Source organism: Perognathus longimembris, chromosome 3 (genome assembly GCF_023159225.1).
Source record: "Perognathus longimembris pacificus isolate PPM17 chromosome 3, ASM2315922v1, whole genome shotgun sequence".
Lineage (NCBI taxonomy): Eukaryota > Metazoa > Chordata > Mammalia > Rodentia > Heteromyidae > Perognathus > Perognathus longimembris.
Genome location: NC_063163.1, coordinates 46,492,175 through 46,517,187, shown reverse-complemented (window position 1 = coordinate 46,517,187; position 25,013 = coordinate 46,492,175). Strand labels below are relative to the sequence as shown.

Sequence of the window (25,013 nt, the reverse complement as noted above, 5' to 3'; positions counted from 1 at the left end):
ATATGTTATTGGCTATGAAATGTACTTTATTCCCAATTAGAAGAGAAAATGCACTCAGTTAAACTATAATACAGTACTTCTTAGCTTATGATTTGAATCCAGGGCCTCGCAAATAATAGGCAAATTTCCAGCATTGAACTACATCCTTGACCATGAATTTTATTTTATATGCATTGAAAGAGCTCTTTTACACTTGCTAGGTGCATGCCCTAACTATTTGATTCACATCTCCAGCTCCTTTATCCTTGTTTATTTTAAAGGTAAAGTCTTGCTTATGAACAGAGTAGCCTTGGCTGCATATGATCATCCTACTTGTGTTTCCCTGTGTTACTGGGAGATGATAGGTGCAACGCTACCATACCCAGCCATCACGCTTCCCCATACCTGTTGTGATCCACAGAGACAAGCCATTAAAATAATCTCAGGAGTTACTATGCCTGGGTTGGCCTCAGCACTGCAATTCCACAATTTCTATCTCCCGAGCAGCTAGTAATACAGGCTTGAGCCACTGCGCTCAGCAATAGTTAACCTTTATTGAGTTCACATTAAATGTAGGTGTTCTAAACATCTGGCATGAGTTAGCTCACTTAACTTCAACAATCTTAAAAGGAAATTTCTGTTATTTCTGTTTTACAGATGAGTTAAGAAAGTGCCAAGAAATGAACTTATCCATAATCACTGAGTCTAAGTGGTAGAGGGCTGGGGGTGTGGCTCAAAGGCTTAGCATCTGCTCCGCAACAGTGAGGCCTTGAGTTCAAACCCCAGTATCAAAAACAAACGAATGAAAGAAATAAAGAAAGAGAGAGAGAGAGAAAGAAAGAAAGAGACAAACAAGGGAGGGATGGAAGAAAGAAAGAAAGAAAGAAAGAAAGAAAGAAAGAAAGAAAGAAAGAAAGAAAGAAAGAAAGAAAGAAAGAAAGACGGAGAGAGGGAGGTAGGGAGGGAGGAAAAGAGAGAAAGAGAGCGAGAGAAATGTAAGTGGTGGCTGGGTGTGGAGATGCATGCCTGTAACCCCCAACACTCAAAGGGAGACTGAGGTCGGAGGATCAAAAGTTCAAGACAAATCAACAAAAAGGAAGTAGTGAACTAAAATGAAAACTCAGCCCATCTTATGTCACACCAGTGTTTTGTACTGTTCTCCATTGCATTTTTCTATTCTATTCTCTACCTTCTGGAATTTGGGAGGAATGATGCCTGTTCTTTCTTCCAGAGCACAGCAGGCTGTTCATTGTGATGGAATACTGCGATGGGGGAGATCTCATGAGCAGGATCCACAGACAGCGTGGAGTCTTGTTTAGTGAAGAGCAGGTAAAACACTCTGATTTGATATCATAGGCAGGAGACGATTCATATGAAGCATGATTTGGGTAGAGAAATTCAAGCCGTAAAATACTGGACCAGTATTTTTTAGTCCAAAACATATTTGCAGCAGAGCTGAAGTAGAATCTCTCTTTGAGACTGTTTGCTTGAGAAAAGACAATCTTTTCGAATAATCTCATATCAAATGCATCTAACATTGATGCCTAGATCTAGGGAAAAAATGTGATGTGTCTTGGCCAACTTGTTTGTTTGTTTACTTACTTGCTTACTGATCCTAGGGCTTGAACTCAGGGCCTGAGCTGCTTTTTGCTCAAAGCTAATGCTCTGCTATTTGAACCATAGCTTCATGTCTGGATTTTTTTTTTTTTGTCGTTTATTGGAGGTAAGAATATATCATGGACTTTCCTACCCGGGCTGGCTTTGAACTATGATCCTTGGGTCTCAGACTCTGGATAACTAGGATTGCAGTGTGAGCTACTGGCACCTGGCCAATCTTGGTCATTGTGTGTGTGTGTGTGTGTGTGTGTGTGTGTGCGCGCGCGCATGCACCTTGAACTCAGGACCTGGGGACTGTCCCTGAGCTTTTTGTGCTCAAGGCTAGCATTCTATCACTTGAGCCACAGCTCTCCTTCCTGCTTTTTTGTAGTTTAGTGGAAATGAATCTCACTGAGACTCCTACTGAGATGCTTCAAAGCCAGCTGTTCAAAACCAGTAGTGATCCTCAGATCTCAGCCTCCTGAGTAACTAAGATTAAAGGCATGAGCCACAGGCCCCCAGCCAACATTGGCCATTTTAAATATGACATTTATAGCTTCATTCTTTTTTGTTTTCCATTGTACTGTGTTTAAAAATAGCTTCCTGCTAGGGCCAGTGGCTCACAGTTATATTTCTAGCTACTCAGGAGGCTGGATCTGAGGATTGTGGTTAGAAGCCAGTTCAGACAGAAAAGTCAGTGGAATTCTTATCTTTAGTTAACCAGCAAAAGACCAGAAGTGGTGCTGTGGCTCAAGTGGTAGAGTGTTAGCCTTGAGCAAAAACGGTGAAGTGACAGTACCCAGGCCCAGTTCAAGCTCCAGTACCAGCACCAAAAAATCTCTCTCTCTCTCTCTCTCTCTCTCTCTCTCTCTCTCTCTCTCTCTCTCTCTATCTCTTCCTACTTTGTTAAGGAGAATATATGATTCTTTTAGCAATGTTTGTTTAATTTCATGGGTACTTTTTATTGTTCTTGCTTTGAGACTGATCTCACCCTGTCCCCCAGACTGGTCTTAAATTCTTAACCTTCCTCCATAATTCTCTTGAGTGTTGGGATTAGAGATGTGTTCCAGCACATTTAACAGTTTCATTGTGTCTTCTCCTTTTCTTCTTTCTCCTCTTCCTCTTCTCCCTCCTCCTCTATCATCATTATTATTATTAATTAATTAATTAATTTATTTATTTATTTTTAGGCTTTAAGCATGTCAGGCAAGTGTGTTCCTATTAGGCTACTTCCCAAACCCCAGTTTCATTGGTTATTAAGAGGGAGAGAGGAGCTGGGAAGGTAGCTTAGTGGCAGGGTGTTTTTCCAAACACATGAAAGGCTCTAATTTGGGGTTGGTAATATGGCCTAGTGGCAAGAGTGCTTGCCTCGTATACACGAAGCCCTGGGTTTGATTCCTCAGCATTACATATATAGAAACAGCCAAAAGTGGTGCTGTGGCTCAAGTGGCAGAGTGCTACAGCCTTGAGCAAAAAGAAGCCAGGGACAGTGCTCAGGCCCTGAGTCCAAGCCCCAGGACTGGCAATAAAAAAAAGAAAGAAAGAAGGAAAAGAAAGGCTCTAATTCAATCCCTAGTACTGCAAAAACAAAATAAAAGCTTTTGAGGGGTGGAGGGAAGAGGATAGAGAGGGGATAATTATCTCCATTTCCCTTTTTTTTCTCTGCACAAAATATTTTTTTCTCTCATACTCCAGTCCTTCTTTGGAGCCCTCTTGAGAGTTGTACTGTAAAGGACACAGGTATGTGTGAGTGGAGAGGAATCCAATTAGAGCCTGCATGATTGATGGGTAAGGCAATTGCCCCAAGCAGCACACAGGAATGGCCCACCCTCTTTCTTTTAGGATGTGTATATATATATATATATATATATATATATATATATATATATATATATATATCTTTGTTCTATTTTGCATTTAAGAACATCATGCCTGTATAATTTCCTTCTGGAGTTGAAGCTGAATATTTTGATTGTATGAATGATTAAAGAATCACTACCTCTAACCTCTGCAAATTTAATCAAGCATTTTTCCTATGCTCATTTGCATTCTATATTAAACTCTACTCATATTTATAGAAACCTTCCTTTCTCTTGTCTAGATATTATTTTACCACATTTTATTAAAAACTACTTTCCATGACAAAATTTTGAATTCTATTTTCTTTTGTTGAGAAAGAAGTAAAATGACAACTGAATCTTAATGTCTGGAATATAGCCCGTTTTTTCCATTATTCTCCTCTTCCTGTATAATTTGTCAGACAAAGAACTGTGCATGTTAGAGTAGTTTAAATGAATCTCCATAAGATAGAACATATTTTAATAAAGAAGCTTATAGCCAAATAAGATAAAATAAGATCATAACAAAGAAAAAAGTTGGTACTCCCTAGCACCTCAAAAAAGAAGAAAAAAAGCAAAATGAACTTTTGAATTTTTTCAGTGCTGGAATAGAACTCAAGACCTTATACTTGCTATACCATTGACCTATGTCCCCCATCACAACATTAACTATTTGTTGGTTTAAATAATAACATCTTTCTCTTTTCTCCTCCTGCCCTTGGCATTCTCCATCCATTGAGAAGGAAAATCCAAAGTATTATCAGGGGCTGAAAGAATAGTAGACAAGCAGAATGTTTGCAACTGCATGTTAAATAAGAATAAAGAAAATCAAGCAGGGCACTGGTGGCTCTGCCTGTAATCCTAGCTACTTGGGAGGCTAAGATCTGAGGATAATGGCTTAAAGCCAACCTGAGCAGGAAAAGTCCTTGAGACCCTTTTTTTCCAGTTAACCACCAAAAAGCAGGAAGAAGAGTTGTGGCTCAAGTGGTAGAGCACCAGACTTGAGCAGAAAAAACTCAGGGACAAAGCCTAGGCCTTGATTCAACCTCAGTAGTGGAACCAGGGGGAAAAAAGTCTAAAAGGCATCCTGTATTCCTTGCTTCAGTCTGTCTTTTTCTGCATCTGAATCCTCTTTTATATAAATAATTTTCTATTGCTTTCTGTACCTCTATTTTTCTATCTATAAAATGAAGGAAATGTGGTTTCTCACTGTTGTTGTTGTTGTTGTTGGAGGTGTCATTTGTTTTTACTTTTGAGGGTATTTTTTGTTATTGTTGCCTTTTGTCTTTAGAAGAGGGGTGGGAGGAGGATACAGAAATAGAGGGAGGAGGGATGAACAAATGCAGTCTTGGTGTTCAGTAGACACTGTGTGGAAATGAACCATGCAATCTGGGGACAGGGACAGGAGGGGGAGAACTGGAGGAAAGTAAAGGAAAGGATGACATCATCCAAAAAGAAATGTACTTATTACCTGACTTATGAAAAGGTAACCCTTTGGTATAACACCTTAATAATAACAATAAAATTGTATTAAAAAACAATCTAAAGTATACTTATTAGCTTCATTCTCATAAATACACACAACATTTCTCTCCTTTTTGTCTGGTTTTATGAAGACATTTTGGTGGCTAGCAAACTGACTTCTGTTTCCTCTACAGATCCTGGGTTGGTTCGTGCAGATTTCCCTAGGACTAAAGCACATTCATGACAGAAGAATATTACACAGGGACATAAAAGCTCAGGTAACGCCTCAGAGCAAGGACTAAGACTGAACAAATCTTTTTTCCCTCTCTCACAAACTATCTCAAGCAATCTAAAATTTTCTCTTCAATTTTAGAACATTTTTCTTAGCAAGAATGGAATGGTTGCAAAGCTTGGGGACTTCGGTATAGCAAGAGTCTTGAATAAGTAAGTACTTCCAACAATCATTTTTCTTCCTATTTAAAACAAAGTATGCATTTTGAGGTATCATGAATGAAGAAGCTATCAAAAGCTTGATTGTCTACCTTATTTTGGGGGACTGTATAAATGCATGAATTCATTCATATGTCTGTGTTTTAAATTTCCAAGATAAATTGTGGCATAATAGAATAAGGGTGATGTGTAACATGATAGAAGTCTGTGTAACATGAGCTATTGTTGGAATATGTCCAAAGTTTGTGAGAATTTAGTAGAATGGGCAGGTTTATACTTACCACAGAATTCACTGGTGCAACTGCTTTGGAAAACAATTTTAGGCCAGGCACCATTGTTTCATGCCTATCATCCTAGCTACTTGGGAGGCTGAGATCTGAGGGTTGAGGTTCAAAGCCTACCCCAGGCAGAAAAGTCCCTGAGACTCTTATCTCCAATTCACCAGCAAAAAAACAGAAGTGAAGATGTGGCTCAAGTGGTAGAATGCTAGTCTTGAACAAATAAACTCAGGCCCTAGTACTGGCAAAAAAAAAAAAAAGGCTGGGAATATGGCTTAGTGGGAAAGAGTGCTTTCCTCATTTACATGAAGCCCTGGGTTTGATTCCCCAGCACAACATATATAGAAAATGGCCAGAAGTGGCGCTGTGGTTCAAGTGGCAGAGTGCTAGCCTTGAGCAAAAAGAAGCCAGGGACAGTGCTCAGGCCCTGAGTCCAAGGCCCAGGACTGGTAAAAAAACAAACAAAAAAAAGAGGAAGACAAAGAAGAAGAAGTGGAAGAAGTGGAAGAAAAAGAAGAAGAAAGAGAAGGAGAAGGAGAAGAAGAAGAGAAAAAATTCAATCAAATGTCTTATTTCTGGAAATTTGTCCCAAGGGAATAATTTGATATTGATCTGAGAAATGGTTAAATTTACTAAAATATGGCATAACTATGGGCCTCAATATATAATGTTGTTAAAAATAGTCATGATTTTGAAGATACCTTGGTATCTTGACCATGGATGACTATTTTTTTCTACATTCATTTTTGTGTTTGCACATGTTAGGTAGGTTCTTTATCAATGAGCTATACCCCTAGTCCTTTTCCTTTTCATGTTTGTCAAGTTTTGGATCATAAGATCGCATTCCTTTGATAGTTGTAAAGAAAGGAGTCTTTCTACATTGAGAGGGTCTTCACTGCCCATTTGTTGGCTTGTTTTTGAGACAGGGTCGTCCTATGTATCTCAGGCTGTCATCGCACTTGACAGCATCATGCCTTAGCTACCAGAATGCTGGGATTACAGGCATGGCTTACTATACACCTGGCATATATAGCAGAGATTTTAACAATTGATTCTTTTTGTGGAGTTAAGACATAAAGTATATTATTTTCATTATTTTGCAGGGCTGAAAATTTAACTTACACTTTTTTTTCATCTGAAATTATTCTCCAATAATAAAGCATACTATCTTGTTGTTCTATGTAACTTGCTAGCTCCATGGAACTTGCTCGAACTTGTGTTGGAACACCTTACTACCTGTCCCCAGAGATCTGTCAGAATAAACCATACAACAATAAAACGTGAGTTGCTGACTAGTTTGAAAGTGTCGGTATAGTCTAGTTGGGGGTCAGAACTACTGTGTTATGGCTTCAGAAACTGAAGTGCTAATCTCTTCTCTCCTATCTCCTCTCTCTTTTTTTCCTACTACTTTTGAAATTGTATTTTTCCATGTGTGAAGGGGGACACTAGTCACTAACTGTGGCCACTGTTCTTTGAGGCTTTCAAAGTTTGTTCAGAACAAATCCTTTTCATTTCAATATACAAGTGAAATAAAGAATACCATTGAGAAGTCCCTCTTGGTATTTTCTTTTCCCAGAGGTTTTGTTTTGTAATGCTAGGGATCCAACTCAAGACCCCATTTATACAAAGTATGACTGAGGTTTGCCTCTAAACCTCAGCCCTGTTTTTCAACTTAATGTGTTTTTATCTCATCTTATCATATGGAAATGAAGTATTACCTGATTTTAAGTACAAAAGTAAGTCTAATGTGTCAGATCACCTGGTCTACTCCTGTAATCTTAGCTACTTAGAAGATGGAAATTGGAGGATCACAATGCTTATCCAGGGAAAATTTAATGAGGCTCTATCTGAAAAACAAATTCAAAACAAAACTGGGGGCGTGGCTCAAGAGGTAAGAGGACCCGAGCTCAATTCCTACTTCCAAAAATAAATACATAAAATGACACTGATACATTAAACTTACAATTTACATATTTTCTTTTTCTTTTTTTTACAATTTACATCTTTAAACTAAATCGTAACTGTCATTTGCTACTACATTCAGCAATAAGAGATGAAGTCTCTTACCTCTGGGTAAGAGAAGCAAACAGGGCTGGGAATGTGGCTTAGGGTTCAATTCCTCAGCACCACATATATAGAAAAGGCCAGAAGTGGGCTGGGGATATAGCCTAGTGGCAAGAGTGCCTGCCTCGGATACACGAGGCCCTAGGTTCAATTCCCCAGCACCACATATACAGAAAACGGCCAGAAGCGGCGCTGTGGCTCAAGTGGCAGAGTGCTAGCCTTGAGTGGGAAGAAGCCAGGGACGGTGCTCGGGCCCTGAGTCCAAGGCCCAGGACTGGCCAAAAAAAAAAAAAAAAGAAAAGGCCGGAAGTGGCACTGTGGCTCAAAGTGTAGAGTGCTAGCTTTGAGCAAAAAGAAGCTCAGGCCCTGAGTCCCAAGCCCCAGAACTGGCAAAGAGAGAAACAAATTTTATTTTTCAAGTCTAGGTACAGTTGGACAAGACTGAGTTCCCTTTCAGAATTAGTTATGTCATTTGTTTAGGAAAATACCAATGGATATTTTACTGTTTCTTGAAAGAGATAGATGGCAAAGCCCAGATGGTAGAGATTAACATAAAGACCAATAGAGATTGCTTTGCATAATAAAATAAGACATTTTCGTTTGGTGTTGAGGATTGAGCCCAGAGCCCTGACTTTATGCACTGTGCCACTGAGTTATACTACAGTCATTCACATTTGGACCTCTCTTGGTCCCATAGAGTCTGGTTCATGGTAACACCAGTGGAGTGATGCTGGATGCTGGATGCAAAGTAGGCAGGGGACAGTGGGTTAAAAGCGCTGGGCCCATAGCATTGTTTTCTTTCTTTGCACTGCTCTTTAAAAATTTGAGTCAACAGGTACTGGGGCTTCATGCCTGTAATTCTAGCTGCTCAGAAAACTGAGATCTAAGGATTAATGTGCAAAGCCAGCCCAGGCAGGAAAGTCTGTGAGACTCCTATCCTCAGTTAACCACCAAAAGCCAGAAGTGGTGCTGTAGCTCAAGTGTTAGAGTATCAGCTTTGAACAAAAAATGCTAAGGGACAGCACCTGGGATCAAGCCCTAGTAATGGCATGCACGCGCAACTTCAACATTAGAAAGACTTCAAAATGTGCAGATCAGATGTTTCTGAGGATTGGAAGATCTTAGCAATAATCAATTAAGGAGCCACTGGTCTGTTTGACCAGCAAACCATACCATGCTTCTCTATGGTAAAGTGCTCACCACGTAGGATAAACACGTAGCCCCCTCCCGCCCCCATGTGACTGAAGGCACAGTACACTACACTAGCCACTACACAGCACTCTGGAAGCAGAAAAGAAGTTTGGGGCCTATAGAAGACCCATGAAACACAAAATTCATGTGTGAGAATGGCCAGTGAGTTTTCAGAAACTCTAGAAAGTGGTTCTGATTTGTTTCAACCAATCCAGTATTCATCTCCATCTACTGTTAGTGTCTCTCTCTCTCTCTCCCTCTATGTATCCTTCCTTCCCTCCCTTTCTCCCTCCTCCCTTCCCTTCCCTCCCACTCTTTTTTTTTTTTTTTTTTGGCCAGTCCTGGGGCTTGGACTCAGGGCCTGAGCACTGTCCCTGGCTTCTTTTTGCTCAAGGCTAGCACTCTGCCACTTGAGCCACAGCGCCACTTCTGGCCATTTTCTATATATGTGGTGCTGGGGAATCGAACCCAGGGCCTCATGTATATGAAGCAGGCACTCTTGCCACTAGGCCATATCCCCAACCCCTCCCTCCCACTCTTCATTTCTCTCTTTCTCTTCTTCCTCCCTCCCTCCCTCCCTCCCTCCTTTCCTTCCTTCTTTCCTGTTTCGAGGACAGGATCTTTGGCAGCTAGACAGTTATTTTTTTTTTTTTTTTTACAGTAAGAGAAACACACAAAACTTAGTGCCTCCAGCTTGGGGCTATTAGTCTGTCTCTTTCTCACTCCCTTTCTCTCCATCATGTATTTTGGTGCTATAGACAAACCCAGAATTTCTGGAATAGTAAACATGTATTCTACCACTGAGCTACACTCCTAGCTAATTCTGTCTGTCTGCCTCTCTCTTTCTCTCTTGCTCTCTCTCTCTCTCTCTTTGTTGGTTGTAAAGCTTCAACTCAGGGCCTGGGTGCTGTCCCTGAGCTCTTCTTCTCAAGGCACAACTTTGAGCCAAACTCCACTTCCAGTTTTCTGGTGGTAAACTGGAGTTGAGTCTCAAAAACTTTCCTGCCCAAGATGGCTTTGAACTGTGCTCCTCAGATCCTAGCCCCTTGAGTAGCTGGGATTACAGACATGAGCCACCAGCACCCAGCTCTCTACCTCTGATCTCAACATCTCATTATAGTTTTTGTCTGTTAGATTTAATTATGTTTTGTTCTGTAAAATAATTCCTTTAACCAATCATGTGTCAATAACTCACTACAAGGGGTTCAGGATGTAAATCAGTGGTAGAGTACTTGGCCAAAATATTCAAAGACCTAGGTTCAATTCCTAGCACCACCCTCCCAAAAATAATACAAAGTCTATAAAGAGTAAAGCTGGAGTCATGTAAGTACATGTTTCAACATTTATTGAGAACCAGATACTGTATTCATCACTTACTATAAATTTGGTCTGTCAAGGGCCTGAAATAGAATATACATTTGAAAATCAGCCACATTTTTCACAATAGAGTATTATTCAGCTTTAAAGGAAAGCATAATTATGTCATTTGCAGGAAAACGTGGAACTGGAGATCATCTTGTTGAATGAGATTAACCAAGTTCAAAAGGCTAACTTTCTATATAGAATCTAAGCCTAAAAACATTAGTAACATGTCATGAATATTATATGTTAGAGGGAACCTTGAGGAGAGGGGTAATAATTGGAGTATTTTCTATGTATATACGAATACACAGAAATAGCATCATGAACTCCATTAAAAACTACAACAACTATAAAAAGGGGATGGGTAGGAGTAGAGATAATAAAGACTAAGAGAGAGAATACATTTGATCAAAATATACACATGTGTAGAAATATCATGACTCCTTTTTGTACAATTAATATATATCAACTTTTATGAAGAAAAGAAAACCAACTATATTTTATCTTTTGAGTCAATAGGAATTCATGTTGAGGTCCTGCCTTCTCCCTCTGTATTGTTTCAAATTCCATCATATACACATTGGCTTTGGACCATAGCTATGTTTGAATACCTTCTAACTGTAAGCATTCTGAAAAAAATACATATTATTTTATTTTACTTATTATTTTAGAATTGATTATGTTTCTGAAAGCATTATTTTTGTCAGTTGTGGGGCTTGAACTCAGGGCCTGGGCACTGTCCCTTAGTTTTTTTGTTTTTTTCCTCAGTGCTCTATCACTTTGAGCCACAGCTCCACTTCCAGTTTTCTGGTGGTCACTGAGACGTTTCTGCTTGGGCTGGCTTTGAACTGATATCCTCAGATCTCAGCCTTCTGAGTAGCTAGGATTACAGATGTGAGCCACCAGTGCTCTGCCTGAAAACATTTTTGAGAACTCATCCACCTACACAAAATACAGCTACAGGGCTGGGGATATGGCCTAGTGGCAAGAGAGCTTACCTCCTATACATGAGGCCCTGGGTTCGATTCCCCAGCACCACATATACAGAAAACGGCCAGAAGTGGTGCTGTGGCTCAAGTGGCAAAGTGCTAGCCTTGAGCAAAAAGAAGCCAGGGACAGTGCTCAGGCCCTGAGTCCAAGGCCCAGGACTGGCCAAAAAAACAAAAACAAACAACAAAAAAAGAGCTTGCCTCGTATACAAAATACAGCTACACATAGATAAGGCATTGGAAGACTAAAAGTGTTTACTAAGAACTTTGGATATTTTCTTGGCACATGAACTCTTCTCTTCCCTAGGGATATTTGGTCTCTTGGCTGTGTTTTATATGAGCTATGCACACTCAAGCATCCTGTAAGTATGTTAATTATCAGATTAACCTTGAATTATTGAAATCACTTTAGCAAAACTAACTTCTTAGAGAAAAATATTTTGATTACTAAAAATTGTGTGGATAGCTGAATATTGTGGAATATGCCTATAGTCCTGGCTATTTAGAAGTCTGAGGCTTCAACTTGAGCCCAGGAGTTTGAGTTTGAGACAAGTCAGGGAAACATAGAACAACCCTGTCTCAAAAAGAGAAAGAATATGGATAAGTAGTCAAAAGGGATGATAAAACTAAGATAGGTATCCTTGACTAAATAGTCCTAGCTACTTATGAGCCTGAAACATGGAGGACAGTGGTTCAAAGCTAGGCAGGCAGAAAAGTCCTCAAGACTTCATCTCCAATTAGCCAGAAAAAGCTGAGCTGCAGGTGTAGCTCAAGTGATAGCGTGCCAGCCATGAGCAAGAAATCGGAATAAGAGGCCCTTGAGTTCAAGCCCTAGTACTGGCTTAATTAATTAATTAAAATAAAGAATACTAAAATTCCTTGTACTGACATAGAAAGATATCCAAATACTCTAATATAAAGTAATATAGCTATACATGTAATAATTATGATATGTGCACACATATACATGCATATATATTTTAAGCAGAGGAAAAGGTACATGGAGCAGAATAGGACATGAGCACAAGCTTTGCAGTGTCTCCCTTCCCCGCTCCCCCAAGGATGTGCTGAATCCTCCAGCAACAAGTTAAGTATGAAATGTTATCTATAAGGAATGCTCATTAGGTACCCAGTACCCACGATTCTTATAGAAGCATGGCCGCATAGACACCATTGGCCTGGCACACACAAAACCTCTGGATTTACAGAATAAGCCATCGGTTTATATTGTTAATTTTTTTGTGTGTATGTGTCTGTACTGAAGCTTGAACTCAGGGCCTTGCATTCTTACTTGACTTGCACTCTACCACTTGAGCTATACCCACATTTCTGGCTTTTGGGTGGTTAATTGAAGAGAAGAGTCTCAGATACTTTTCTGCTCCAGGTTGGCTTAGGACCATGATCCTCAGATTTTAGTTTTCTGAGTAGCTGGAGTTACAGGTACGAGCCACCAGTGCCTTGTTCTATTAACTTTTGAAAAGAAATAAAATGTCCTATTAGTATGCTTTCAGTTGAAGAAAGTACTCTGAATGGTGACATGAAACATGTTTTCCTGAGTGTAACCTCCTATACCTTCCTGGTTTTAAATGTGAGTAGATATTATTTTTATAATGACTAAAAAAGCTAATGAAAATACGATTAGTTAAATTCAAACTAGGGCTGGAGAAAGAACACACTTAGCATGAGCAACACCCCAGATTCCACAGCCAGCACCAAAAGTAAACAAAACACCTAAAACTAAAACAGCTATTTCACTTAACATGACATAATATGAGTGACTTCCTGCAGGTTCTACTTAGGAAAGATTAGTTGATAACAACCTTGTAGAGCTTAAAAAGACTCAGGCTGGGAGGGGGGTGTAGCATAGTGGTTGAGCACTTGCCTAGGATGTACACTTGGGGCCCGTGATCAAAGGAACAAGATTGACCCAATGAGAAAATATAGCAAAGTTTATTTTGAGTCAAGCATTGAGATCACTAGCTGACTAGGGCCCTCTCTTTGGAGAGCAACACCTCCCTGATCTCACAGGCACTTTTAAAGCAAAAAAAAAAAAAAAAACCCTGCAAACTGCAAAGCTCCCATTGCCAACAGCTACCCTTTAACACCATTGGCTCACACAAGGGAAATTCCAGTGGGGGTTTTCCTGATTAGCTATCTAACCTTACAGTTACCTATTTTGGCTTTGATATTGGAAACTGGCCTCCATATCAGGAGCAGACAGCAGGTGGTCACATAGCACTGATGCAGGGGGTTAATGCAGGGGGTAGAGTAAGTCACAAATGGGTTAAGCAAGCCGTTTACAGAAGCAGAATTTTGCGGTCAGGCTGACCTAGTATCAGCTTTATTTCAACAATTGCTACCATGTTTTCCCATTACCACTAAGCAAGCATGAGCGGGCTTAGAACAATCCAATACTCAATCATAAGTAAACCAACCCAACAGTTACCATGGCATTTCTATAACTACTATTATGGTGATTTCTATAGTCTATGACTATGATCATCTTTTACTGTCTGTTACCATGGTTGCTACCTAGGTACAGAGGGGAACAAGGGCTCCCTATATTTTTAAATGTAAAACTACAAGAAACTAGTTTCACAGGTGGGGGTGGCAGCCCTCTAGCATGGAGTCATCTCCAGGGTTTAGAAGCTGTTATAATCTTAACACTAAAACTTACTATATTTAGTCACTCAGGTTCTCAGGTCAGTCCTTACATGTACAAGGCCTGTGTTGACTCCAATACCACAAATAATAATAATAGTATTAATATGCCAGGGACCAATGCTTCACACCTGTAATCCTAGTTACTCAGGAAGCTGAGTTCTAAGGATCCTGGTTCAAGGCCAACCTGGATTGGAAAGTCTGTGAAACTCTTGTCTCCAATAAACCACCAAAAAGGTAGAAATGGAGCTGTGGCTAAAGTGGTAGAGTGCTAACTTTGAGCAAAAAAGCTAAGGGACAGTGTTCAGACCCTGAGTTCAATCCCCAGTACAGACGTGCGCACATGCACGCATATATGCATGCATGCACGCACACACGCATGTGCACACACAGCAGTCATAAATTGATAAGGCGTATTTTCTTCTTGGAGCATTTAATAGCAGTGTTTTACCATTTCTCCAATGTGGTGCCTTATTCTTGTCCTTTCAGTTTGAAGGTACCAACTTACACCAGCTGGTCCTGAAGATTTGCCAAGCACAGTTTGCCCCAATATCACCAAGGTTTTCTCATGACCTACGGTCCTTGGTACCTCAGCTCTTTAAGGTGTCTCCTCGAGATCGGCCATCTGTTAATTCCATTTTGAAAAAGCCCTTTTTAGAGATTCTTATTGCTAAATACTTGACTCCCGAGGTGAGTTTTGGAGTGACTATGTTTGATAGAAGTTTTCATTGGCAGGTCCTTCATATGTATGTTTGGTTTTAGATTATTCGAGAAGAATTCAGCCACATGCTCCTGTACAGAGCAAGATCGTTAGCCTCTCGGCCTTCTGGGAAGATGATCCAGGGTAAGAATGTTTTGACTATTTAGTCAAAGAACATCCATTGAACTTGAGAGGCAAGGCTAAGTGGTAGAGTGCACAAAAACCAATGACAAATCTTTGTTAAATGTGGTGGCTATGCCTATAATCCCATCATTTGGGAGTCTGAGGCAGGAGGATCAATCATCATTTGAGGCCAGCCTGGGCTACATAGCAAGATCCTAACTAAAAGAAAAAAAATATTTTGTAGGAACTGGGAATGTAGCTCAATAGTAGAACACTTGCCTAGCATAGATGCGTCCTTGGGTTAAATCCTCAGCATGAGGAAGGGAAGGAAGGAAGGGAGAGGGGTGGAGGGAGGGAAGAAAGGAAGAAAGGGAGAGAGATAAAGAGAGAAGGAAGAAAGAAAGGAAGGAAGTGGAGGAAAAATGAGGAGAGAAAAAGGAAGGGAGGGAGGAAATGAAGAAGAAAAGAGGACAAGAGAAAAGAAAAGCAGTTATGATTCGTTTGTATACCGTTCATAAGCATGATGACAAGGTTTTCATCCCATCATGTCAGATGTGCCTGTCTCAAAGCTTATGACAAAGTCAACACATTAACTGCTATAAAAATTAAGAAAGAACTTATTATGCATGTCTCACACAGAAAGGTCCAATATATGGCTGGCAACACTGGCCAAGAAATTTCATTAAATCTATTGAATTGGAAAGTGAGAAAACACAAGCAGTGTAAGCAGGAGAAAAACTATCTGCTCATGTGGCCACTAGGGGACATGCCTGAGATTAAAGGTAGCCCGGGGTGAGCTGGGAGACTTACCTGTCTTTTCATTACTCAGGAAATCGTCACAAAGCCACAAGTAGGTAGAAATGCTTGGGGAGGCTAAATCAAAGCTTATTTCTTGGAAGAAGGCTCACACATAGGAAGTTGAGATGAAGCTTCTTTCTGAAATAGACAGGTTGGACTGGTAATTGAGAAATCTCTTGGATCTGGTTAGTGTCTTAGAACTATTTGAAAGCAATGTAAGGACTATTGCATTGGGACTTGAATGAAGCAGGTGATGTTTTATGGCAGTTGTAAATCTAGAGAACGATATTAGTCAGATGCCAGGAATCTGCAGAAGTGATGAAGTGCAATGTGAATGTAAGACAGGAGCACATGTTAAGAATGAGAAGCTAATTCCACCCGAGTGGCAATAAGACCAGTAGGGTTTAGTCATAACCAAATGCTTGGGCTTACAGGATCAGTAGCAGCAAATTTCTCCAAGGAATCTGTGCTAGTGAAATGTCATCCATCATGTTAGAGAAAGAAAAGTGGAGGGAAAGTTATAAAGGAAAAATGAATAAGCCTCTTTGCCAGATTTGATGTGACACTATTATGTATCAATCTGGACTGAAATGCTTAGAAAGCAGGTGAGTAGAGTAAGAAAGGAAGTACATTACCCACACTGTTGGTGTGGGAGAGATAGGAAAATAGGAACAAATTTTGACGGGGATAAACATGTGAGAAAGCCTGCCTACACTTCTTTTTCTTTTGCCATTCCTGGGGCTTGAACTTAGTGCCTGAGCACTGTCCCTGAGCTTCATTTGCTCAAGGCTAGCACTCTACCACTTGAGCCATAGCAGCACTTCTGGCTTTTTCTGTTTATGTGGCACTGAGGAATCAAACCCAGGGCTTCATGCATGCAAATCAAGCCACATTTCCAGCCCCTACCTACATTTTAAGCAATAAGGAAACAAGAATAGTTTTACCTGCGGGAAGTTGGTAGCTCATGCCCATATCCTAACTAATTAGGAGACTGAGATCTGAGGACTAAGGTTCCAAGCCAGCCTGGGCAGAAAAGTCAGTGAGACTCTTATCTCCAACTAACCAGCAAAAAAAAGAGTCCGAAGTGGAGATGTGGCTCAAGTAGTAGAGTACCAGCCTTGAGTGAATAAAGCCAAGCAAGAATGTGAGGTCTTGAGTTCAAGTCCTAGTACTGGCACACATAAAAAGGATGGTGTTACTTTAGAACCCAAGCTCTTATGACTCTATTAATACCTAGCATTGTCCTATGTTTTTTTGTTTCTGTTAATATCGATATTAATTCCTCCTTTAACAAAAAGTTATGTTAGTGCTGGAGGTGTGGTTAAAGGGTAAGGCTCATGTCTAGCAAGTTTGAAACCCTGATTTTGAACCCCAGTACTGCCAAAAAAAATATTGTCATGTTATTTATTGCTAACAATATGTAAAGGAGCCCTGGACAAAATCTTTTCTTCTATTCAAAGAGAGGGCATTTCAAAGAGAGTGGAATTTCATTCTGGTTGCAAAATATTTCTGGCTACTGTGTTATGAGTGTGTTTGCTTCTTTGTTTTTGTGCCTGTATTGACTAGAGCTTGAACTCAGAGCGCCCAAACTCAGTGCCTCAAACTCTTGCTTAGTTCTTTCATTCAAGACAGGTGATCTACCATTTGAGCCACACCTCCATTCAAGTTTTTGCAGGTTAATTGGCAATAAGAGTCTGTCAGGGGCTGGGAATGTGGCTTAGTGGTAGAGTGCTTGCCTAGCATTCAGGAAGCCCTGGGGTCGATTCCTCAGTACCATATAAGCAGAAAAAGCCGGAAGTGGCACTGTGGCTCCAATGGTAGAGTGCTAGCCTTGAGCAAAAAGAAGCCAAAGAACCCAGGGACAGTGCTTAGGCTCTGAGTTCAAGCCACAGGACTGGCAAAAAAAAAAAAAAAGTATGTCAGATTTGTCTGTCCAGGCTCACTTTGCACCATGATCCTCAGATCTCAGCCTCCTGAGTAGCTGGGATTACAGGTGTGAGCCACAGATGCCTGGCATTGCAGATTATGTTAATATTCTTTCAGGTGTCAATATTAGTGTTTTAACTGAAGTTGTTTTATTTTGGTTTAATAAGATTCTAAGATACAGAAAGTGAAATTCCAGGGAAAGTGTCCACCGCGATCAAAAATATCAGTGCCAGCTAAAAAGAAGGATGTATTACATAGAAATGAGTGGAGACCCCCACCTGGAGCCCAGAAACCATTATGCGTAAGTCAAGATAAGCCTCTCTCTGCTTTCCTATCTGCAGTGTGCTCTTGTAGACCTGACAACATATGTTCATTGCCAACTAATTAGTATAAGCTAATTAATTTGGAGTCTATAAGTTTTGTAGGCATATTAAATCATTCTTCAGTGAGATGCATGAAAGTGAACATTTGTTACTTCATTTTAGTTGCTACTTTTTCTTAAGGTGCTGTATTTTCTAAGTTTTCTCTTTTTGTTGTTTTGGGTTCAAAGCCCCATGGCCTGGGAGCTGTCCCTGAGCTTTTCTTGCTCAAGGCTAGTGCTCTACCACTTTGAGATACAGCATCTACCACCTTGAGCTACAGTGCCACTTATGGCTTCCTAGTGGTTGATTAGAGATAAAAGTCTCACAGACTTTCCTGCCTGGACTGGCTTTAAACAGTGATCCTCAGATTTCAGCCTCCTGAGAAGCTAAGATGATAGGCATGAGCCACTGGTGTCTGGCTAAGTTTTTTTTATATACTTGAAAATTGTCTAGTTGTTTTGTACATATAATAAAAAGCATTTCTCTACAGAATGAGGGAGTAATGCAATGACAGGAAACACTGCATTAGTGCAGGCATGGGCCTGCATGTCTTTAATCCCAGCATTCAAAAGGTTGAGGCAGGAGGATTGAGAGTTCCAAGTCAGCCTAGGCTACATATTAAGAATCTGTTTCAAACAAAATAAGCCAACACCCCATATTGTACTTTGTACTCTTAAATTGCTACATATCATTTGAGTTATAAAAGTATTTGAGTATAAAAGTATTGCTCTCCTATGTTAGTTATTAGCTTGTATTTTTTAATTTTTATATAATAATTGGCCTTTTTCTAGATTCTTTGTGCTTAGCTAATTGAATTCATTTCAGTGGGATGTTGAATCTGTTAGCTCACACTAATGAAATGCTTCTGGTAAATGATCAATTGGTTACTTTGTTATTGTAGTGTTGCTGGGATTGAGTTCAGGCTTCACACATGTTAGACAGGTGCTCTACTACTAAGTAATATCCAAAGACTGCTCCCCCCACCCCAACTGTTTTTTCTGTCACTGGTCCTGGGGCTTGAACTTAGGGCCTGGGAACAGTTCCCTGAGCTTTTGTACTCAAGGTTAGCAACCTACCACTTGACCCATAGCTCACTTCCAGCATTTTTGGAGCTTAATTGGAGACAAGCATCTCATAGACTTTTCTTTTCCTGGTTGGCTTTGAACAGCAGTCTTCAGATCTCAGCCTCCCGAGTAGCTAGGATTATAGGCATGAGCCACTGGTGCCTGGCCCAATGAATTACATTTTTTTTCTACTTCTTTTTTTAAATTTTTTAATTTTAAGTATTTATTATCAAACTGAATTACAGGGAGATTACAGTTTCATACATTAGGCATTGGATACATTTCTTATACTGTTTGTTACCTCGTCCCTCATTCTCCCTCCCCTTTCCCTTCCCCCACCATGAGTTGTTCAGTTCATTTACACCAAACAGTTTTGCAAGTATTGCTTTTGTAGTTGTTTGTCTTTTTTTGCCCTGTGTCTCTCGATTTTGGTATTCCCTTTCAATTTCCTAGTTCTAATACCAGTATACACGGTTAAAGCATTACATTTTTAAGAAAGGCTCATTGTATAATTAGAAGGCCATTTGGAAGTCCATTTACTATATGTTTACCTGACATGTTGAAAGCATGTTGGTATAGAAATAGATTTTTTAATTTAATTTTATTGTCAAGGTGATGCACAGTTATATACATAAGGTATCAAGTACATTTCTTGTCGGACTTGTGACCTCCTCCCTTGTTTTTCTGCCACCTTCCCTCCCCCCAGTTCTCCCCTACCCCTAGTTGTACAGTTCATTTCCAACATATTGTCTTGTGAGTATTGTTGTTGCATTGGTCACTCTTTATCCTTTGTCTCACCATTTTGATGTCCCTTCCCCAATTCAGATAAATGTATATACAATAAACAGATTTTTGGAATTATTGTCTAGATTACTGCTTTTGATTTGGAAAATGTGACTAATTCTACTAAAGAAATGAGAAAAGTTTGCTGTGATTCAGAAAAATATATTGTATCTGTAGAAGAAAAATCAGCTGAAAGATTTGAGAGTGGAATAAGTTAGAAGGACTGTCAACCACTTAATATCTTTGCTAATAATCTAAATAAGTTCTACTAAAGCAGATGTAAATATATCTGCATAGGAACCACCCCATTACCAACTTGGACTTCAGGGAAAATCCCAAGGAAGCTGTTCTTACTTTAAATTTTAAAGTATGAAATCCTAGCAGGAAAAAACAGACCTAAAGTCATGGCTCAAGTAGAGAGAGAGAGACTCCAACTTCAAACCTCAGTACCACCAAAAATATTTGTCAATGGTAGATTCACATTATGTATTTTTAAAAAAATTATTCCTCTTCTTTTTCTTTAATCTGCTAGATAAAAATGATGGAAAGGCCCAAAGTTGCTGCGGTTTGTGGACACTATGACTTTTATTATGCTCAACTTGACCTGCTGAGGAAGAGAGTCCATGAACCAAACTATCACTGTGTCCCTCAAAAAGATTCTGGACCCAAGGAGTCTAACCAGGAAGAAAGCAACAGTGCATCCCCCGCTCCGTGGTAATGCTGTGGTCAACCTAGTCTTTGATCTTCTGAAAATAGCTTTAGACACCAACCTCCTTTGTTTGTTCTGAGATAAAGTCTTGCTGTGTTGCCCAGGCTGGTCTTGAACTCCTGGACTCAACATCATTTGTCAACATACTTTATTCCAGTCTTCCCAAATTCTCCTAAAACAAATAATTGAGGGAGAACTTCCAAAAATCTCCACTTTAAACCTTGTGCTTCCCTTCCATCTCAAATTTAATATAAAATATTTCCTTATTCCTGGAGCTATTTAACTATAGGCAAGATTCCTAATCCTTTAATATTAATTTTTATTTCTTCTTGTTACTGGAATTCCCAGCCATAAAGCTTGGCTCAAGATCCAAATGCTTGTCTGCATTAAGAGAAAAGGAAATGCTGGGTGCCACTGGCTCACATCTATAGTCTTAGCTACTCAGGAGGCTGAGATCTGAAGATTGCAATTCAAAGCTAGCTTGAACAGGAAAATCTGTGAGACTCTTATTTCCAGTTAACTATCAAAAAGCTGGGAATGGAGCTGTAGTTTAAGTGGTACAATGTTAGCCTTGAGGAGAAAAAGATGAGAGAGAGAGAGAGACAGACAGACAGAGAGAGACAGAGACAGAGACAGAGACAGACAGAGAGGAGAAGGAAGTAGGGGGGAGACATGATATATATATATATGTATATATATATACATATATATATACATATATATATATATATATGAATTTGTTTATACTTTTAGCCAAAACTACGGAGAGGTCCTGTCTCAGGACCTCAAGTATGCTTAAAAAAAGAAAAACAGATCTAGCCAGATCTGGTGGTACATTCCTATAGTCCTAGTACTTCGGAAGTTGAATTAGGAGGATTTCAAGCTAGAGGCTTGGGTGACACAGAGATCCTATCTTAAAGGGAAAAAAGGAGAGAAATAGGATAGATAAGGCATGAACTTGAGAATAGTTTGACAAGACAGCACTTTGAGAGGCAGTGGAAGCATCATCTCTTTGTTCATGAAGCATTATGTGCCAGCATAAAGGAAGTGGGCTAGATCCTACTTCCAAGTGGCTCATGGTTTTGTGCAGGGAGGAGAGGACTGCTGTGAAGCCATGAGCGAGGAACTGTAGAGTTGCCACCACACAGAGCTCGAGGAAAGCTGAGCCTGGCTGTGTGACATAGGCTGGAACAATCATGTCCTGAAAACCCATCACATTGCGCTATTTTCTGTTCATCCTCCTCTGCACCCTCAGTTCATTCCAAAAACTTTCTTTCCTGATATAAACTCACTGTAACTTTGAACTACTTCTTGACTTTGGAAAATTCAAGTCAGAAGTGAATCATAAATCCCTAACTAAGCTGAAAATTCACTTGTCCTATTGGGCAGATTTCTATTCCAGGGCCATGCATGGTGAGGGCTACAGTGTGCCCGAGTCCCTAGCCCCACTCTTTACTCCCCAGCACCCAAAGAATTTTACTCATGCCCAATATTCTTATTTCTCAAGGCCTTCCGATTACCTTCAGAGGAAATTCGAAGCTCAGCAATATAAGTTGAAAGTGGAAAAGCAATTGGTGAGTGAAATGCTGAGGCTGGAAGCCAATCTGCCTAATAGTTTTCTCTGTTCACAGATATTTAGAATCCTTTTTAAGTTCAAGTCCATTCCACTAAAAGGGTGAGCCCACCCATCTACCAATTCTCAATTTAACTTTGTTTTTGTGTTTGTACTGGGGTTTGAGCTCAAAGCCTTGTGCTTTTGCTCAGTGTTTTTCACTCACAGCTGACACTTTACCACTTGAACCACCTTTGTACTGTGGTTTTTTTTAATGGCCAATTGGAGATAGAGTCTCTAGGGTTTGTCTGCTTGCTTCAAAACTTTATCCTCAGATCTCAGCTTTCTGAGTAGCAAGGATTACAGGTGTGAGCCACCAGTACTTGGCAGTTCTGGTTTTTGTTTTGTTTTGCCAGTCCTGACACTTGGACTCAGGGCCTGAGCACTGTCCCTGGCTTCTCTTTGCTCAAGGCTAGCACTCTGTCACTTGAGCCACAGTGCCACTTCTGGCCTTTTTCTCCTTTTTCTATATATGTGGTGCTGGGGAATCGAACTCAGGCCTTCATGTATAAGAGGCAAGCACTCTTGCCACTAGGCCATATTCCCAGCTCCAGGAGTTCTGTTTTGGGAGTGTGTATGGGGGGATGGGGGCTTGAACTCAAGGGTTGGGCATTATCCCTGAGCTTTGTGCTCAAGGCTAGTACTCTACCACTTGAGCCACAGCTCCACTACCAGCTTTCTTAGTAGTTAGCTGGAGATAAGAGTTTTATGGACTTTCCTTCCTGGGTTGGCTTCAAACTGGGATTCTTAGATCTCAGCTTCTTGAGTAGCTAGGATTACAGGTGTTGACTATCAGCGGTTAGCAGTTTTCAGGTGGTTTTTGTTTGTTTTGTAATAGTTGAAGAAGGGTAGCAACAAGCTTGACTTGAAGTATGGAAGCTTGGTTTCATCTCTGGCTCTAACTTGCTGTGTCCCCTCAAACAGTTTGTACAACCTTCAGTTTTAATTTCTTTTTCTATAAATAATGGTTTTAGAGTAGATGAGCTTCAGATTTCCTTTCTGCGTTGATCCTATTTTATGATTTATTTTATATTATTAATTTTTATTATTTTGCTAATACCAGAGTTTATAGTCAGGGCTTCCGGCTTGCTTGGCTAGCACTCTACCACTTGAGCAACATCCTAGCCTGCTTTTTTGCTGGCTAATTTGGAGATGAAGTCTTTCATAGTTTTCTACCCAAGCTGGCTCCGAACTGTCATCCTCTTGATGTCATCCTCCTGTGTAGCTTGGGTTACAGTAAGAACCACTGGTGCCTAGCTTATTTTTATTTTATTTTTAAATACTTCTACCTGATTTTTACTAACATACCTTATTTGAATTGAAAATTAACCTTTACCCTTAAGTATGATGTCAAAATTCTGGGACGGAGAGAGGTTGCACATGCATTCCATTTGTATCACTATTATTTTGGATTCCTCTACTTCTTCATCTCATGGTCTGAGGTTGTTAAACTTTCATGAAGCTTTAATTTTAGAATTACAGTTTACCAAGTCAGAAAATGAATCTAGCATCTCACACAATAACATAAAGTAATAATTGCTGAGACTAAACAGCATTCACGGAGAATTAAAAATTGTTTAGTATTTAAATTAGGAAACTTCTACTGGGTGAGATAGCTTACACCTGGGTAATCTCAGCCTTATGGAAGGTGTCTGAGGCTACCCAAGGCAAGAAATCAGTAAGCTTCCACCTCAACAAATGTTATTGAATGAACATGGTAGTACACTTCTGTCATTACAACCATGAGAGGAAGATTGTTGGTTGGAGGATTATGGCCCAAACTAACTCAAGCAAAACCATATCTAAAATATAACCTAAAGCAAAAGAAGATGAAAGGTAACTGGATGCCGGTGGTTCACGCCTATAATTCTAGCTACTCAAGAGGCTGAAATCTGAGGATCATGGTTCAAAGCCAGCCTGGGCAGGAAACTCCATGAAACTCCTGTCTCCAACAAACATCTCAAAAGAGCCAGAAGTGGTGCTGTGGCTCAAGTGGTAGAGCACTTACCTTGAGCAAAAGAAGCTCAAGGGCAGTGCCTAGGCCCACATAGTTCAAGCCCCAAGACCAGCATTAAAAAAAAAGGGGGGAGGGGCTGGGGATATGGCCTAGTGGCGAGAGAGCTTGCCTCGTATACATGAGGCCCTGGGTTCGATTCCCCAACACCACATATACAGAAAACGGCCAGAAGTGGCGCTGTGGCGCAAGTGGCAGAGTGCGAGCTTTGAGCAAAAAGGAAGCCAGGGACAGTGCTCAGGCCCTGAGTCCAAGGCCCAGGACTGGCCAAAAAAAAAAGGGGGGGGGGCATGAAAAGTGTGATTCAAATGATAGAGTGCCTGCCTAGGAAACACAAGACTCTGAATTCAAACTTTAGTACTACCACAAAAATAAAAAAAGGAAAAGGGAAATAAGAAAATTCTACTATTTACTCTAAGAAAACTCACCAAACTGCTGAGAGTGTTTGGTGATATAATTCTTGCTATAGGAAGACATCAAGGTAACTTAGAAGCTGTTTCCCAAATGCAAGTGTATCTTACACATTATTCCATTCAATCAATAGGGTCTTCGTCCTTCTTCTGCTGAGCCAAATCACAACCAGAGGCAAGAGCTAAGAAATCATGGAGACGAGACTGGGTTCCAGGAGCTACAATTTAGGAAAAAGGAAGTGAAGGACCAGGTTAAAAACAGTTTAATCCTAGAGCTTGCTTGTGTGCACTTGTTGGTCCTTTTGCTGTCTCTTCCACAGTGTGCCTGCAGGTGGCACTGCTGCAAATACTGGGTGTTTCAGGGGACAAAGCCAAAATTTCACTTTCTCCCGGTTTACACCACCAGTTAATCATAATGTGTTTTCCTTGGGTCACTAAAGTAGCTGTCTATCATTAAGTTATTTAAGACTTGTGTTCCCAGGGCTGTGCTGTCCATGTAGAGCAAGCTGGATGCTGGCTTAAAACAACAGAAATTGTATTATCTCACAGTTGTAGAAGCTGGGAGTACAAAATCAAAGTGTTGACATTCCACACTCTCCGCAGCCCCCATCTCAGTTAGAGGGGAGCTTTGTGCCTCTTC

At 40.2% G+C, this 25,013-nt stretch overlaps 1 protein-coding gene across 1 annotated transcript in view; it reads left to right on the top strand.

Moving 5' to 3' along the window:
- The window catches only part of Nek5 (NIMA related kinase 5), a 59,957-nt gene that overhangs the window by 8,291 nt on the left and 26,653 nt on the right, over nucleotides 1–25,013 (top strand). The window contains exons 4-14 of the mRNA XM_048341442.1: nucleotides 1,211–1,308; nucleotides 5,072–5,155; nucleotides 5,251–5,321; nucleotides 6,799–6,885; nucleotides 11,519–11,573; nucleotides 14,362–14,562; nucleotides 14,635–14,716; nucleotides 17,587–17,720; nucleotides 20,161–20,342; nucleotides 21,845–21,911; nucleotides 24,508–24,624. Of these exons, the coding sequence (XP_048197399.1) occupies nucleotides 1,211–1,308; nucleotides 5,072–5,155; nucleotides 5,251–5,321; nucleotides 6,799–6,885; nucleotides 11,519–11,573; nucleotides 14,362–14,562; nucleotides 14,635–14,716; nucleotides 17,587–17,720; nucleotides 20,161–20,342; nucleotides 21,845–21,911; nucleotides 24,508–24,624 (1,178 nt within the window). The remainder of the gene's footprint in view (nucleotides 1–1,210; nucleotides 1,309–5,071; nucleotides 5,156–5,250; nucleotides 5,322–6,798; nucleotides 6,886–11,518; nucleotides 11,574–14,361; nucleotides 14,563–14,634; nucleotides 14,717–17,586; nucleotides 17,721–20,160; nucleotides 20,343–21,844; nucleotides 21,912–24,507; nucleotides 24,625–25,013) is intronic.